Here is a 17891-nt window from a genome sequence, read left to right as displayed (position 1 = left end):
ATCTTAATGATAGAAGACAATAAGACGTGGACTTGTGCAGAGTTATGACGGAACCTAACCCTGAAATTTTCTTTGATCCAAAAGATCAGAAATGTAATCCATATCTCATCAAGTTTAGAACTTGAAAATATGGTCAATAGAGTAAAACCTATTGGACGCAAAATAGTTTTCCAAATGAGAAAACTGAGAAGGGTGGAGTCATTGATATTTCCCAAAACTAGACGAGGAGATAAAGGTCACAAATTCATAGTATGAGACTATGATCAAGATCTTTACATCCGTCTAAGTTTAGGTTCATAAAGATCAAACTAACACATGGAGGCCAAAAACAATCTTTCTTAATGAAATTCTAGAAGAAGATGTGTACTGGACAGAGTCTAAAAGATTATTGACTTTAGAAGTTAGTAAAATATGCAAGCTTCAGAAATCCATCGGTGGTTTGAAGCAGGCAAGTAAGAGTTAGAATCTTCGATTCAACAAGGTAATAAAAAATGTTTGATTCCTAAAAAATGAAGAAAATTTTGAACCTCGGGAATTCAAGAAGGTTAGTGGGAGTGACCCGGTTTTCTTGGTCTGATATCTAAAGGATATACTGAAATTAAATTGAGAACAACGTCATAATGTTAAAAATAGTTTAGACCTGACTCAATGAAGGACCACACACAAAATGATGAAATGCTTTTGGGCATCGAAGATCTATAAGGATAGACCAAAAGGATGATAGCACTAAACTCAAAAAGCTTACTGAAATAAGATTCTTGAAAGGTTCAATGCGAAAGTCTCTAGAAGAGAAATTCGACCCAAGCCTCATGACACAGAGCTAAGCAAGACTCAGAGCCTGGTAGGCCCTGATGAGCAAGCACACATGAGAAAGATGCTTATGCCTTGAGCAAAAAATCGATCATGTTAGACGTGATTAGCATTCGCCTAAGACACCTCAAATAATTGGAGTATAATGAGCCGTCACTATTCAAATCCTAATAAGGGATTCTGGACCACAACTAAAGAACATTCTAAAGAACTTGGGAAATACTTAGGACGAGTTCTTGGTACAAAGTGGGAAGTGAAAAGGTAATGGATGTCATATAATGCAAACTTCCAGACATAGAAGGATAGTAGACTGGAAAACGTTCCAAGCTGGATGTTGTTGCAAACCCTACAAATGAAAGCATAATATTAAGGTTTTGGAAGCATTAATTCTAATAAAGAGATACTAGAGAATTGTCAAAATAATTGAAGAAAATAACCTTCGATTTAACTGATAATTAGCAAAGGTTTAATCGGATTAGATCTGTTTTAACTAAACTGTCATCTAAGACAAAGTATGGATGGAATCATACAAGGGTCTAAGGCATAAGGAACATTATGGGAATAACCTTGACTAGTAAATTGAGTAAGTAAAGGAGTTTAAGGAGGATCTCAAATTTACAAACTCGTGTTATCAGAAATAACAATTAGTTATTTCGTCGTCTAAATCTGGTTTAGTATTTAAACGACAGTTCATAATAATGAGATATTCCAAATAGGTCCATCAGATACGAGATCTGATGAACGGAAACCCTATTTAAGTGAACTTGGAATTATTTCGGTATACACTCCCTAATCCAGGTCATTACATGGACAACAATGACTTATAAAGACTAGCACGTGAGATCGACAATATACCGTTGTTTCATGGGCTATGGAATATGAGTATTCAAGTCATCTACGTGCGTGTATAATAAATACATACTGGATAACCCACCATGGGAGTACATCAAGAGTGATGGACACGTCAAAACCTCTCATTGACAAGATTTGAGAAATTCCTTAAAACATGAGTGCTCCACTCGTCTTATGTAAGGAATGTCTGACTTAGTTTTCTTAAATGTCGATAAAGGCGGACACTGGGACAGGCATGATAGACATGAAGTTGAGTGGGAGTACAAGAATGGATTATGTCATCCTGATTAAATTAGGAAAAGTATCTTCAGGCCAGTTGATGAATAACAACTGAAAATGTATGACCATGCTCAAATGGACTAATTGATTAATCATTTGAATTGATAGCTGTACTCAGGATCAATAAAGTCTGAATGATATAATGCATCACATGGGATACAAATTGACATGGGAATCAAGCATTGCACTTGTTCTAAGCACAAGTGGGAGACTGAAGGAGATGTCCTTCGACAAAAGATGCAATGCGAACAATTTGTCAGATATGACAATTGATGAAGAAGATCATCAAGTCCAAAGGACTTAGGGATCATAATGTTTAGCTAGAAATCAATTACGATCGTCGAATCACAAGGCCGTTCGTGGCTAACTTCGTCCGGATCCTACAACGGGTTACACCAAACAGTGTCGATTTGATCGGAAGATATGACTGGAGGGATGAGACATATAAGTGTGAGCTAGACCCATAAATATGTCCAAAAGGTCGAAAGGCAAAGATAGTACGAAGGCAAAAACCCAAAAGGGTTTTGGGTCGTGCATTAAAGGCCCATTATGAGCCGCCCAAGGCATGGTCGGCCACACTAATAAGGTCGGCCACACTAATAAGGTCGGCAAGACCTAGCCCCCTAGGGCATAGGGTGGCCGACCATAGTAAATAGAAAGGGGCTTCTATTTTTGTGAAGAAAGGGGTTCTATTTTTGTGAAATCCTAATTCTGTTTCTATTTTAGACTTTAGGAAACCTAATTATGACTCGAACTTTAAGGATTTTATATAAGAGCCTTATTAGAACAGAATTAGGTGTAAAAGAATTCTCAAATAGATTTCTGACTCTTCAACATCAAGTAGAAAAGGAAAAAAAGAATAAGTCTCAATCATCTATTTAGTCTAAAGACGAAGGTGTTCTTCATCTAACCACCATAAAGTTCAAGTAAACTTGAAGGTGGGAGATCAAGTTGATTACTCGGTTGTCTCATGTAGAGGAGCTACAATTGGAGCTCTTGGTCTCCTTATGTTCAACCGTATCAGTCCTTGGGATTTAGCGATTAAGGTATTCTTTAAACTACTTAGTTTCATCTTTAACTTATGCATTAGATCCTGAGGATACTAGTGTTAGACATTAGATGTCTGAGATTCCTCTTAGAAGACTGGGAGACACCATAACCCAACACTTCAGACTCACTATATCAATAAAATAAGAGTTAGCAGCAGAAGCCGCTCACTTAAAATAGGAAAAGAGGCGGAACGCCAAAAACCTGTAAGTCATGTAATCCACTCTCTTGAAAGCACGGGATGAGATAGACCTAAGTACAAGATAAGATTGACCTACTAAAGAAACCCAAGGTGGTTGAATGGAAGAGATTCGCTCAAGTCTTAGCCAAAAATATGTTCGCTACCCCAGTGTGTACCCACGCTCCTCTTGTTAAAAGCGACGGGAGTGTGGAGATTATGGGCAAGTTGATAAGGCAAAGTGAGGAAGAAAAAAAGTGAGGGAGGCTTCAGAAGGAACCAGAGAATGCCTCCCTTGGAGACGCACTAGAAGAGATAGAGATTAACCTGAACCCTACTCCAAGGGAAAATTGCAGAGAAGGGAGTCATCTCTACAAACACTCTTGTTGTTATACAACAATTAACCGAGCTGCCCAAGAAGGTAACATAAAAAGACACTAGCATGGGATAGATTGTCACGCGACCTCTCAGTTCCGGAAGGCCAAATGACTTAAGTGTCCAACTTCATAAAATGGCTCAGGACATTTGGAAGTCTTCATTCGTGACTATCTTTCGCTCATGAACCTGACAACCATTAATGAATCGGTTTGATGACGTGGTTTCCCCACCATTTTGAAAGGTGCGGCTAGGTTGTGGTATGCAATACTCTCGCTTGGCTCGATAAGATCATTGGAAGATCTTGTTTTTCATTTATTTCAATGTTGTTCAAGGTAAGGGGAATCCCTGAAAAGTTTACGACACAGATTCTGCAACGAGATGGTACAGACTCCACATCAAGATTTAGAGCTCATACGAATAGCTCTGGAAAAAGGACTAAGGCGGGGCAGCGTACTTGAAGAGATCACTAGAGAAGAACTTATAACTCAAATTCATTGGAAGGGTCCAGAAAATCGTAGCTACCGAGGATTGGGTTCCAAAAAATGAAAGAGATAAATAAACCCCAGTAGAGAAAGAACCATCACGGAGAAAAGAACGAGATGAACATAGGCGAGCCATCGAACGTGACGGTTACAAAGGAATCGGACCAAGATACAATAGTAGCCCCCCCACCCCCACAGACACACACACACCTGACACCACCACCACCACCCCCTAGACAAACATGAGAGGGAAATCCTCAAAGTGGTCCTAAAGAAAAACAAAGTACACCTACCAAATCAAGAAAAAATTATAATTGACCAGAGCCCCTGGTGCGGCTTCCACAAGGAGTATGGGCATAAAACCGAGTGGTGCAGAAACCTTCTGAGTATCATAGAAATCATGGTAGGAAAGGGAAAGCTCGACGTGTTCATAAAAAAGGGAAGTTGATGATCTACCGTGAACAACAAAAAAATAGATGAAAAATATGCAACAATGAAAAATAATTAATTTTTCGCAATAGAGGCTGAAAAATCTCATCTTCTATTCCGCGGACCGAAAAATATTGTCTTCCTCGAGCAATTTTTTCATCATTACCTCGAGTTTAAACTCACAATAAAAAGAACTTATAATACCCTAGCTCAAACCAATAGAATCTTACCTATCTGCAAACCTTAAATTTATCAGTGTTGAGAAATTCAAGATTTTTAAAGAACGAGCTTTCAACAAAAAAAAAATCCTAAAGAAGGAAATCAAAACCAACTACCATACCAACAAATTCCTAGGCCTATTCAATGCCATGAAAAGAACCTTATGAAACTAAAGACTTTGATGTATTAAAATCTTAAACAAAAACCTCCATTTTGATTTCAATGGTTCACATATTAGTTTTAGATTTAGGGTTTTATCATACACGTTATTTTTCAAGGACTTCTCTATATTTAAGCCTTGGGAGATTTTATAGGGCTCCTTCATTTTTGTTAAAAGCCCCCCCCCCCCCCTCAATGATTATTTCTCAAGTGAAATAGTTCATGGAGAGGCCTTTCAACAAAAATGGAGAGGCCTTATAAAACTTCCCTTAAACCTTTATTGTTACATACACAATAGTTTTTGGGGTGTAACTAAAAATATCTGTAAATACTAAAAACCCCCGCTAAATTGACCAACTGCCTTTGTTTTCTTACTTTTTCTTTTCAAATAATTACTCTGATCAATTAGAGTTTGAATGAGATAGGTTGGGATAATTTTGAGAAGGCCAGCGCTTTGGGGAAAGCTAAATAGTTTCCGGGGTGTGAAGACTTGGTCAAAAATTGATCAAATTTGTTTGACAATTTTATTTAGGGGGAAAGCAAAATAGCTTCTCCACCTCACCTCTCTCTCTCTCCACCTCACTTCTCTCTCTCCACCTCATCGTCTTCTCCGTCGAAGGTCGCCGGCCGGAAAATTTTCCGGCCGGCGACCTTTAAACATAATTTTTTTTTTTTTATCTCTCCCTCTAAAAAACAATTTTTAAAAAAAAAAAAAAACTCTCTTCTCTCTCTCTAGATCTGGTGAACCAGATCTGGTTCACCAGATCTAGGGTCTGTTCGCAGACCTTCATGGAGGTCTGCGAACAGACCTCTAATGGCCTGTTCGCAAACCTCCATGAAGGTCTGCGAACAGGCCATTGAAGGTCTGTTCGCAGACCTTCATAAGGTCTGGGAACAGACCTTCATAAGGTCTGTTCGCAGACCTTATGAAAGTCTGCGAACAGACCTTTAATGGCCTGTTCGCAGACCTTCATGGAGGTCTGAAGGTCTGCGAACAGACCTTTAATGGCCTGTTCGCAGACCTTCATGGAGGTCTGCGAACAGGCCATTAAAGGTCTGTTCGCAGACCAGATCTGGTGAACCAGATCTAGAGAGAGAGAAGAGAGATATTTAAAAAAAAAAAAAATTTACAAAGAGAGATTAGGAAAAAAAAAAACTTTTTTTTTTTTTTTTTTACGTTGAAGGTCGCCGGCCGGAAAAATTTTCCGACCGGCGAACGTGTCGGAGAGGACATATAGAGAGGTGAGGTGGAAAGAGAGAGTGAGGTGAGGTGGAGTGTTTTTTTATTTCTCCTTAAAATTTATTTCCCCAGAAAATTTCTAAAATTTTATATATTCCCTTTAAAATTTCACACCCCGGAAACTATTTAGCTTTTCCCGAAGCGCTGGCCTTTTGAGAAATGCATTAATTAAATACAAATGAAGAGCTAAAGTAACTTCAGACCAATATTGCTCTCATAACTAAAACAAGTCAGACTCATAACTTGGACATTCAAAGTCAGATTCAGATAATAGAATACAGACCACCTAAATTCAGTTGGGCTCTTTCAAACAAAAAAAATTCAGTCGGACCGTTGCATCCTAAAGGCACCACAGCAAGCTGAACTTCACCATCAGAATATAAAGTTATACACTATAAAATAATTTTGGGTATCAATAACATTGTTAGTTTTACTGATTCCCCCTTCACATATAATTCATAAATTCAAAATACAGAAGTTATATAATAAAATTATGAGGAAAAAAGAGGTATGTGGAATTCTGAGTAGTTCCATTTCTTTTTTTACCTTGTTTGTTTCTATCCATTTCTGTTAATTAAAAATCAAGACATGTATACCTGAACAGCTGCAGTTTTCAATGATTGACAAATCGGGCAAACATCGATAAACATCTCACAGTCCTTGCACAAACAAAGATGTCGACAAGGCAATAACAAGATGGAAACTTCCTTCCCATTACATGCCCTACAAATCATCCGTTGCTCATTCGAACTTTGATGGTGCTTTCCGATTACTGGTTTCCCTGATCCACTTGGTATGTTCAATTTAAAGATGTTTTTCTGATCTACATAAGATGAGGCAGCATCGTCTACCTCACTATCACCACATCCTTCTTTCACTTGATTATCAGCACCTTGTGCAATAGCTTGTTTTAGATTGTTTTTAAGAGTGTTAATCATCGACTCGTTATATTTTGCTTTGTAATGCCATGATTGAGCTTCCACAGCTACTTGCTTTATTCGTTCAACTAGTTCTCGGTTTTTTCTGTTCATGTTTTCTATTTCAATCTCTTTCTCTTGTAGTTTCTTGCTTACTCCTTTTTCTATTGTACTAAGGAAAGAATTCATGTGTCTTTGCTTCAATTCTCTTACTCCTTTCGCTATGTTTTCTTCCTGTTTTTACCATAAATTTTGTTTAGCATTGCATGAAAAAGTCTACCTAATCTAATTTGATTTAATTCCATGTCAAATCCTACTGAATCATGTGTTATGTCACATAATATATAATCTGAAGAATATGGTTAAAACTCAAACAACCAAATCCTAACAATAATTAAACAATAAACTTAATTAGCACCATAATGACCATTATAATTCAAGAATAATGTCACATGGAAAAATGAAAGGAGGGGGGAGGGTACCTGGACTTTGATATAATGATCAAATTCTTCTTTCTGCCGATCCATCTCAGACCGTAGATTATCACCAAGAGACATAACGATGGAATGGGTCCCGAACGTGTTTCCAGTTGCAGAAGTCACGGAACTATTGCGTTCATCATTGTTGTCATACGACAGCTTAAGTCCAGTTGATACGGTATTAGCATTAGGAATGCTTACTGATCGATCAGTCTCTTCTTGATAGAAGTTATTATTCAACGAAATCTGAAGCTTCTGCTGCTTCGTGATGTCTTCTGCATCCCTCACTCGTTTAGCTGGCCGACTCAGGGAGGAGATTTGTTCATTTGCGACGTAATTTACTGGATCAATAGTACAACCTACTGGTACTGTAAATAAAAAAGAATTGAAATCACATAAAACAAATTAGATTACTTAACATGATTAAAAACCACAAGATTAGGAGAAATGAAAGAAGTACAATTTACACTAAATGATGCTATCTATATTTTGCCCATTTGAGTGGCATATGAGAATCTTTACTTTCGAATCTTTTTAAGTATGGACCAAGTATAAAGAACCTTAGAGTGGACACAAGTATAATCCACTAAATGATTCCAATCTTATATTCAAGTTGCAAACTTAATTTACTAACCCATAAACCATTTCTAAGAAATCTTAATAGGGTTGTTACTGGTAAAGAGAGCACCAAAACCAAATTAGATGTAACAAACTAAAATCAGATAAAGAGAGTGAAACAAGATTATATCAATATAATACCTATTTCATTCTGAACTCATTTGAATAATTAAAAACGTGCTCATTCCAACATATTTCTTGTGAATGTCAATATTTCCATCAGTGAATTCAGAGAATTGATGAGACTTTCCAAGATTACATACACCTTAGTGCGGCGATACATAATAATAAAGAAATTTAACCTACCCAATACGTCGATAGTTATAAACACGTGAAGAAATGCGGGGATGCAAAATTGAACAACTAATAGCGGCTGTTGGTATTTAGAAATACTTAATTCTCTAACTGTAACTAAACATAAGTCATCCATTTTTTCACATCACATTTTGCAAAGCTTGAGGCCTATTACCTCAAATACCCATTTCATGACGATAGAACAAACATAATTAATAAGACTAAACCAAGAAGAAACCCTAATAAGAGCACAACCAGAAGAAAGAAAGCTTCAATTTAATGTATATTCAATGAAACACAATCGAAAGATAAAGACTTATTATTAGTAAGCCAATTATATTTTCACCTACAATCATGATATAACCAGTAAAGGAAAACGGAATCTTACAGAGATTGAGAGAACTCACAATTTCCAAACAACTGGAGTTGAGTTGATTCATTTGAATCGTATTGGAATTGGTTTTCCTCGACGAAAGCTGGAAAAACATGGTTATTATTCCCCCCGGCAAACATTTTCCTAATAAATCAAATGAAAGACATCAGAGATAAACAATCACCAAAAAGAACACCAGAAAACCAGATATAAGAGATCGAATCAAAATAAATTGTACCATACCCAAAAATTAATGCTTCAAACAAAAACTCTCTGAAGTGGAAAGAACCAGATCCGATATCTGCAACAATATTGACAAAATTTAGTTTCCTTTACCTAAAATTGGGCAGATTAAAGTAGGTTACCTATATTATTCCACTAAAATTATGAAACAAGTATGATCTAGTTTTGATTAGTAGATTCTTATAATCAGGAAGAAATCATCTACAAACAACATAAAATACACGAAAATCGAACAGTAGATTTGTAAAATCTGGAAGTAGATGAGAATCGAACTTGTCCTCAAAAAGGAACATAAAACATGACCTATTATCAATCGATCATCATTTTTAACATGAAAAAGTATAAATCGCATATGATTTCAGGACGAATTTCAGGATCAACTCAGAGATAGCCAAAAAAATCAAACAAAAATATAAGAAAATTTACCTTCTTTAATCAGATAAATCGGATCTCAAACTTAAAAAAACAAAAAAAAAGAAACAACAAGAGGAAAGAAAAACAAGTTCTGCTAAGATTTCCAATCAGATCAATAAATGGTTAACAAAAACGATCCTATTATAACAAAAACCCTATTAAGTATTTTGATTTCAAAACTCTAATCTAGAAAGGATAAAATACATAACAGAGAGAGAGAGAGAAAAAGAGTATCAGATTCATACCTTATACGTTAGGTTACAGTATTTACAAGCAGAATCAAAACGAAGGATCTTGTTAGACCAGAAGAGTAAGAGATGAAGGAGATATAGAGAGAGAAACTGAAAGGAAAATGAAATTTCAGATACTATTAGGAACAGATGAAGGAGAAACTAATTGTAGAGAGAGAAAGAGGTTTTTAATAATTCGATCGTGATTCTGTGAGAAGAAGAATAAGTTCTTAGATGAACTGGTTTTAGTTGTTTAGACGATCCAGAACTTGAGAAACGAGAAGGAATAAATGACAAAATCATTCATCTGCCCTATCTTTACTCTCTTCTAGAGAGTCTCTTTTCGTGCACCCACCGATTCAAATTATTTTTTATTTTTTTTGAAAAGAGATTTTTTTTTGTTGAACTATTCAAAATTAACCAAGAAGAGTACTATTACATTGTCTCTTACAATATTTATTCACTAAAAAGTAAGGGACGATATGCACCAGAGCATGGTCAGATATCTGGTACCCTAAAACGTTAGGAGGTTTAGGTATTCACCATCCTTTTCTTGATAATACTGTTATTATATGCAAGTTAGCTTGGCGCCTCAAAGCTGAACCTGAAGCCATTTGGGTCCAATTACTCGAGGCAAAATACTACCCTACCTCGGATAGGCCGGGGGCGGTTAAGGCTCACCACTCTTGGACCTGGAAAGTCCTTAGAAAACACTATGATCAAATAGACAACCATACTGTGTGGGAAGTTCACACAGGAGAAAACATTAATATCTGGGAAGACCACTGGATCCCCAGTATCAATCATCTAGTCCCTAATTCCATGAATTCTAATCTGAATAATGTGGCGCAATTCATAAGTAATGGGAGATGGAATGAAGAGATTCTCAGCAATACTTTTGATGCCAATATTCAAAATATCATTAAAACGATTCCCCTTCATAAGGAAGGAAGAGATCAACGCAGATGGGCCTTAACAGAATCAGGTAATTTTACTGTTTAATCGATGTACCAGTACTTAAGTAATAACAACAACTTTCAAAATACTCAGAACATTAATTGGAATTTTATTTGGAATCTTCCAACGATTCCTCATATTAAACTGTTTATCTGGAAAATATGCACTAAAGCTCTCCCAGTTAGGAAGAGAATAGGAAAATACATAGGTAACATCACGGCCTGTCCGAACTGTACGGAGATTGAAACTATAGAACATGCGTTGTTGCATTGCCACTTAGCAGAGAATATTTTGTTTTATTTCAATATCATTTCGGAAAATATAACTTCAGTTACAGAATGGATCTTATCGTGGCAGGACCAATCTCAACATTGCTATACCGTTAATGATATTCATTTCACTACAATTTTATAGTACATTTGGAAAACCAGATGCGATCACTGTTTTCAATATTCCATTGTGAACACTCAAAGGGTCATTAATATGATAATGGCATATCCTAAACAAAGCAAAAACCAATCAAACTTATGCAAAACAGGTACGGAAAAATGACAAAAACCAATCCATCCATACAAAAAAATAAATGTGGATGCATCGTTCCTGAAAATTGATAATATAAGGGGAATCAGATTAATTGTTCATGATGAGCACGGTAAACTCATTGTAGCAAAAGTCGAAACTTCCAGGACAAGGAACAGTGAAGAGAGTGAAGCAATAGCGATACTCCAAGGTATCAAATGGGCAGAGGATAACCAGCACAGATCAATCATCATAGAAAGTGACAACTCCAATCTAATCCAGCACCTGACAAACCCAAGTCATATGATTCAATGGCAATCGAAGATTCACATGCATCGTATCAGAGAAATAAAGAAAAGACTTGATAACGTCAAATTCAGCTATGTTAATAGAAGGCACAATGTACAGGCAGACAAGCTGGCTAAATGGGCAAGGAAGAAAAATAGATCTAAAGAATGGCACAATGTACCTTGTTTTTTAATTCCCATGTATTGTAACAATACTGTTTTGGATTAGTAAATGCATGAGATCAACAAAAAAAAGGGACGATATGCCAATTCTTCGTACGATCTTTAGTTCTTGCCCATTTTGCAAGTTTGTCCGCCAGAACGTTGATATCTCTTTTTACGTATCTGGATTAAACGTTTGTGAGTTGCCCAGAGATGTCTTTGATTTTGTTGACGTGGGTCTTCAATTGCCATTGAATTTTGTGACTGGGTTATGTAGATGCTGAATAAGGTTGTTGTTGTCACTTTCTATGATGATGTATTGTTGGTTATTTTCCTGGGCCCATGTTAGCTCTTCCATGAACGCTATGGCTTCACTTTTTTCACTCGTACGAGCTCTAGTAGAGGTGACTTTGGCTCCCATAAAGTGGGAGTCTGCGTTATGAACTATCATGCCCGTTCCAATGTTAGTATCAATATTTATGAAAAAAGCATCCACATTTATTTTCACATAAGGGTTTTTTTAGAGGTTGCCATTTTTCCTGTTTTTCCTGATGTTGTTTTTTCTCTTTTTGATTAGTTTTAGGAAAAGCTAATATCATGTTAATAATCGAGCTCGTATTACTTATCGTGTGTTGGAAACAGTGGTCAATCTCGTTTTCCATATTTGCCATAGGATAGTAACATAATGTATACCATTTTACGTTGTGCTCCGTTGTTCTGGGTCCTGCCAAGAGAAAATCCAATCTGTTATCGACATGATATTGGTACAGATGATATTTAAATTGAACCATATATTTTTTGCTAGAGAACAATGTAATAGCGCATGTTCGAAGGTTTCAATCTCATTACAGTTTGGGCATTACAAGTTGTTGTCAATGTATTTTCCTATTTTATTCCTAACCGGAAGCGCTTTGGTGCAAATCTTCCATATAAATAGCTGAATACGAGGTACGGTACGCAAAGACCAGATGAAGTTCCAGTTGATGGGGCTAGCCGTCTGAGGTTCGTTGCCCTACTAAGATGGTTATACATGGAATTCACAGTGAATTGACCAGAGTCAGTGAGTGACCATTGATGTGGCGTGAAAATGCCACATTTAGGTCACTTAACTTTGATGAGTTAGTTCTTTTCGAGTTTTATTTCTAATTATTTATGTGTTTTCATTGCTAGGTAGTTTATTTGGGGTTTGACGTGTAATTCGGAATAAAGAGAGCGAATTATCACATTTTCATCTTATGCGGCAAAAGGGAAGAAAAGAGAACCAGGGGTATTTTGGTCATTTTGGTCAATATCATAAGTCAAACAACAAGTGAGGTTTGGGCATTACAGGTGGGTTGGGCGAGTTGTGCCCGAGACGGGCGCGGATGTCCATGGTCCTTGTTGGGCTCGGGTGTTGTAACACCCCTATTTTTTGGTATATATAAAATTGAGTGGAAATAACAAAACCCTTGGGCAGTTTGGTTTGGATGAAATATTGGTGGGTTTAAAAATTCTAATCCTCTTCACTTTTGGAGAAAACCCTTAGAAGATGATGCAGCGACTTCTTAGTGAAGGAAGGATGAATAAAGAAGAAAAGAGATAGAGATAGAGTTCTCTAGAGAGAGAACAAGACACTATTGTGGTCTTGAAGTCAAAAGAGGTAGATTTTCTATCTCCTAATTCTTTTGTAGGCTCTTTTAATTTTTTTCCATGATAGGTTTAGTACTGCTAATCACATAATTTCTATAAAAAACGATTAAATGGTTTCGTTATTAGTTTTATCTAGAATTTCATAAAACATCTATAAAGGACAGTATTTTGGTCTAGATTAAAGTTGAATCTGGTATTGATATATGATGAATCTCGATGTGATTCTTATATGGTTGGAAAGGTTTGTTTGTCTACTTTCTACTAGTTCAAATGGTGCATCGATCAGAGTTCCGAGTGAGGAGTTATAATAGTTTTCGTACAAGGTGTTAGAACAGTCCCTACTGTATTTCGGTCTATATAAAAATTGAATCTGGTATTGATAGATTATGAGTTTCGGTGTGTTTCTTACATGGTTGGAAAGGTCTGCTCATCTACCTTCCAATGCTTCAAACGCTGTATTAATCGGAATTCCGAGTGAGGAGTTATGATAATTTTTAAGTGTCAAGACAGTCTCCAATGAACGAATTTATTGAGATAATTCGCATGGTTTCTGTTCTTTAGGCAATGTATCTCCTAGATAGATATACCTTCTAGTGGTGAGTCTAAATTTGTTAACTATTATTATTACTTACTTGTTTGAGCTTGCGACCCATGTGAGGATCTATTATGAGCATCATCCCTTCTGACTTGTCATGTGTTGTTGGCTTGAATTGTTTGGTGAACCTGTTTGTAATTCTTTATAAGAGTTAATGTTTGTTGTGTATTGGTCGGGAGATACCCGAACGAGGGTTTGATGATTGTGTCTTTTTGGCATAATATTTTGTCTACTTACATGCCAAGTTTGGTGCTATAAAGGTTTACCTTAGTTAAAGACATCATCTTTTATATTTGCTGGAAAAAGAGGAAACATTGTTGTAATATGAGGGTTAGTATTGGATTAGAATACGAAAACCTTGAAAACCTAATAATCAAGAACATAAATAATTAGTTTCTACAAGCGCGAGGAAATCTCGTTGTATGATATTTATTGTCACAGTTGAATTTCCTATAATGGCAATAATCAATATGAATGCAATATTTCCTTAATTGGGAATTGAGCTATCCTACCCGGGACATAGGTTTGTGGAAATCTGTTTCAGTTGGGTCTTAACCCAGCTATTTTGTTTTTCAGGTATTGATTGTGCACTCATGGTAGGCATTGCTCGTGGATCCAATTTAAAGGTCTCAAATCTTCAATTTCTAGGCGGTTAGCTTGAGATTTGGGGTGATACAAAATGGTATCAGAGCTTTAGGTTTAGTGATCCTAGGGTTGTATTGTGGGTTTTCTTGTCCACGTTAGACACGTCATTATTAGGAACACTTTGATTAGTGTTTTGCACAACTGGTTGAATCTGGAATATGTGTTATTGGAATTGATTTCTTGTGAAAACTTCAAAGAAGTTTGTTTGTGTTTTCTGAATCTAAAGTGTGTGTGCAAATTTCCATATGAAGGATAATCCTACTGATATGATGTGTTTTTGTCTGTGATACATGTGAGCAAATGTCTTATTTGGCCGTGATGTGAAACCTAAGATATGTGATTGTGATTATAGCAATCCATGTATTTATGATGTACATGAGGGTAGCGAAACTCCCTACTCTTATGGGGATTTAAGTTTTTTTTTTTTAACGTATGGTGTGTGCTAGTGTATCAGTTGGTTATAAATCAACTTAAGTTTTTTTTAACCCGATTAGAGGTGGACTCGACGTAAGGGTCGATACAAACACATGGCTAATGTGTGGGAAGCTACCTAGTGGACCACTGAGTTGAATGTTGATTCAAGGAGTGATATTAAAGTGAGACTAAGTATGGTTGGCTCGACGAGAAAGTCGAGTCAAACACAGGTTCGCAAATAAGGTGGACTACCTAGGGGATCATAAACTTAAGTCCTAATTAGATATATGAATTTTAAGAAAAGGCATCTAGAAGTTGTTAATAGGGTTGCAACCATAAAAATGCATCCAGGAGTTGTTAATCACATGTGGAAGATGCTTCCAATGGTATGCATACCGTCGATTACTGGTGTAGGGTGGAGATGGCTACCATGAAACCCCCAAAATTTCAATTTTGATTCTTGAAATAGTCATTGCAATATGGCACAACTCTATCTCCATCAGTCAAACCCTAAAATTTCAACCCCCACCTTCCAATTTGTAGATCTCCTTAGGGTTCGCTTTGCTTGAATTTGAAACTTTAAATCTCAAGCTATAGATCTATCTTATTAGGGTTTGTTCGAATTTTACTTTTTCCACTAGAGTTCGCTTGAATCTGTAAAGTCGTAGGTCATACACTACCTCTTATTAGAGTTTGAACATTTAGAAGGGTACTTGATGAAAATTTACATAAGTGCAGGTTGTGTTGTAGAGAAAATAAAGAGAGATAAAGATTGTTTTGAATACACGAGAAAATAAAAAAGATGGGAGTCCAATTTCCCAGCAAAATCAAACATTACTACTTTAATTTGAGATACGAAAAAGGGTTTTTCATCTCTCCTGTAAAAAAATTGATTCTCACACTTACACATTTCCCATGTAACAAACGAACCTTAAGTGGTGAATGTATAAAATAAGAAGTTATTGTCACAAAAAAAATACTTAATTACAAAATTAACATTGTGTATAATCGAAGGGGTTTTAAGAGAGATCGTCTAAGATGTGTCAATTCTACAATTCCTAATGCCTATATGGTGTGGGATAATACCCCTGAAAGCTAACGGGTGGTAGTGGATAAAGATTTAGTCGGAGACAAAATGTCTCGTAAACATTTTAAGACATTTAAAGACATTTACCTATATTCATGTGTTTTGACATACATTTCAAGACATTGTGTGTGTAGAGAAAACGTTCGGTCGACATTTCTAGATATTTGGCTCATAAATAAAATGTTTGGAGGACATTTCAAAATATTGAGTCGATAGACAAAATGTTTAGTGGTTGTCATCATCATCGATGGACGATTGGTTTATATTTAAAAAATATAATTTTTGACTTTCGTAGGCAGGCGCATCCATCGATACCTGTGAACATTAATATACTTTTAGTAGATATTTATCATTTTTTTTTGTTGAAAATGATATATAAAATTAAGCTAAAATTCCATTACAATAAAGCTTAGATAAAAAGTAAGGAACATGCTTCCACTTCATCTCACGGTTCTTCCGCCTAGCCCACTTGGCGAGAAGGTCAGCCTGGGAGTTTTGGGATCTCTTCGTATGCTGGAATATAATGCTGTCGAGCTTTGTAATCATCTTTCGAATGTTGTGGACATGGATTCTGGATTGCCATTTAATAGCTTGACGATGATCTTGGATATGCTTAATGATGCTATGGTTGTCGCATTCAATGATGACCTTTTGATATTTTCAATCTATCGCCCATCTGATACCGTTGAGGATGGCGATTGCTTCACTTTCTTCACTATTTCTGGCCCTGGAAACATAAGCTGCCGCTTCTACGAATTTAGACTCTGAATCATGAACTACTAGTCCCGTTCGGATAGAGGTGTAAGAGGCATCTACATTAATCTTCAGATACGATTCGTTTGGGGGTTTCCATTTTTCATCCTTAATTTTTTTTGTAGTGGATATCTCTAGTTGTTTTTCCGGGTAACTAACAATCGAATTAATGATCTCTTTGGTGCCGGCCTTCACATTCTTGAAGCAGCTGTCACATCTGGCTTTCCAAATGATCCACAGAATAGTAGTGAATTGAGTTTTGTTTTTATTATGACATCTATGTTGATCGTTACTCCACGTGAAAATCCATTCCTTGATAGATTTAACGTTTTCAGCTATGATATTAAAGTGAAACCAAATACTTTTTGCAATAGGGCAGTGTAGAAGTGTGTGCTCTAAGGTTTCAATGCAGGGGCATAAGTGGCAGTTCAAATTCTTTCCTATATATTTACCTATTCGGTCTTTGACCGGTAAAGCGTTGTGACAAATTTTCCAAAGAAATAGCTGAATCCGAGGGAGGACCGGGAGTTTCCAAATAAAATTCCAGTTTAAATGTTCGAGGTTAGGGGTCAGATTAGCCCTTCTCAGATGATTGTATAAATATTTTACCGTGAAATTTCCAGACTCAGTCAGAGTCCATCTAATTTCGTCTTTTCCTTCGTTATAAATAGGAATAACTTTAATTAAATTTCTCGTGGGTTCATCAAAATTTTCTTCGAGTAGATGTTCATTCCACTCGTGGTCTGTGATAAGCTGAGAGACAGTCGTGAGATTGGAGTTATTGTGGTTTGGGATTGGACTCTCCAAAGAGGGGATCCAATTATCCTGCCAGATCTTTATGTTTTCTCCGTTGTGCACTTCCCAAATACTAAGAGTGTTAATAAGGTGAAAAGTTTTGCAAATGTTCTTCCATATCCATGAGTGGTGTTGTTTGACAGCTCCAGGAGTGTCTGTGTTAGGGTAATATTTAGCTTTTAATACTTTCACCCAATCTGCATTAGGATTAGTCTTAATTCTCCAAGCTTGTTTGCTTAACATAGCAATATTATCTATGTCCGGAAGATGAATACCCAGGCCTCCCAGGTCTTTAGGGAGACAGATAGATTTCCATGCTTTAGTGCAGATTCCTTTTGACTTACCCCACCAGAATGACTTTTGCAAAGTCGAGATGCGCTTGCTTACGCCTTTCGGGATGGCAAAAC

General features: G+C 36.5%; 3 protein-coding genes and 1 long non-coding RNA gene across 9 annotated transcripts in view; 2 read left to right on the top strand and 2 right to left on the bottom strand.

Annotated features, from left to right (window-relative positions):
- The window catches only part of LOC147567636 (uncharacterized), a 94154-nt gene that overhangs the window by 44200 nt on the left and 32063 nt on the right, over positions 1 to 17891 (bottom strand). The window lies entirely within an intron of this gene.
- LOC147567637 (uncharacterized) overlaps positions 1 to 17891 on the top strand; it is a 185084-nt gene that overhangs the window by 137373 nt on the left and 29820 nt on the right. The gene's annotated exons all lie outside the window — the stretch shown is intronic.
- The window catches only part of LOC147567638 (uncharacterized), a 62830-nt gene that overhangs the window by 15123 nt on the left and 29816 nt on the right, over positions 1 to 17891 (top strand). The window lies entirely within an intron of this gene.
- LOC147567641 (BOI-related E3 ubiquitin-protein ligase 1-like) lies at positions 6449 to 10103 on the bottom strand. 6 transcript variants are annotated; one of them, XM_086654249.1, is made up of 5 exons: positions 9657 to 10103; positions 8998 to 9055; positions 8789 to 8898; positions 7473 to 7837; positions 6449 to 7224 (listed from the first exon to the last, which is right to left on the bottom strand). In XM_086654249.1, exons 3-5 carry the CDS (start codon positions 8892 to 8894, stop codon positions 6655 to 6657), a joined length of 1041 nt encoding a protein of 346 aa, XP_086510375.1. In that variant the 5' UTR covers positions 8895 to 8898; positions 8998 to 9055; positions 9657 to 10103; the 3' UTR covers positions 6449 to 6654. The 6 variants fall into 6 exon arrangements, with proteins under 6 accessions (XP_086510375.1, XP_086510376.1, XP_086510380.1 ...); XM_086654250.1 differs by having other exon boundaries at positions 9664 to 10072; XM_086654254.1 differs by having other exon boundaries at positions 8770 to 8898; positions 9657 to 9952.

Source organism: Eschscholzia californica, unplaced genomic scaffold (assembly GCF_041429995.1).
Source record: "Eschscholzia californica isolate CP2 unplaced genomic scaffold, dmEscCali1.0.p SCAF_1, whole genome shotgun sequence".
Lineage (NCBI taxonomy): Eukaryota > Viridiplantae > Streptophyta > Magnoliopsida > Ranunculales > Papaveraceae > Eschscholzia > Eschscholzia californica.
The sequence above is the reverse complement of the archived record's forward strand: the minus strand, read 5'-3'. Positions and strand labels throughout refer to the sequence as shown.

Excerpts from the sequence above, each read along its gene's own strand:
- LOC147567641 (XM_086654249.1), bottom strand. The coding sequence starts at position 8,894 with ATGTTTGCCGGGGGGAATAATAACCATGTTTTTCCAGCTTTCGTCGAG. Across the intron at positions 7,838-8,788 it reads ACTCCAGTTGTTTGGAAATT|TACCAGTAGGTTGTACTATT; the intron begins GTGAGTTCTCTC and ends TTTTATTTACAG. Across the intron at positions 7,225-7,472 it reads ATCATTATATCAAAGTCCAG|GAAGAAAACATAGCGAAAGG; the intron begins GTACCCTCCCCC and ends TGGTAAAAACAG.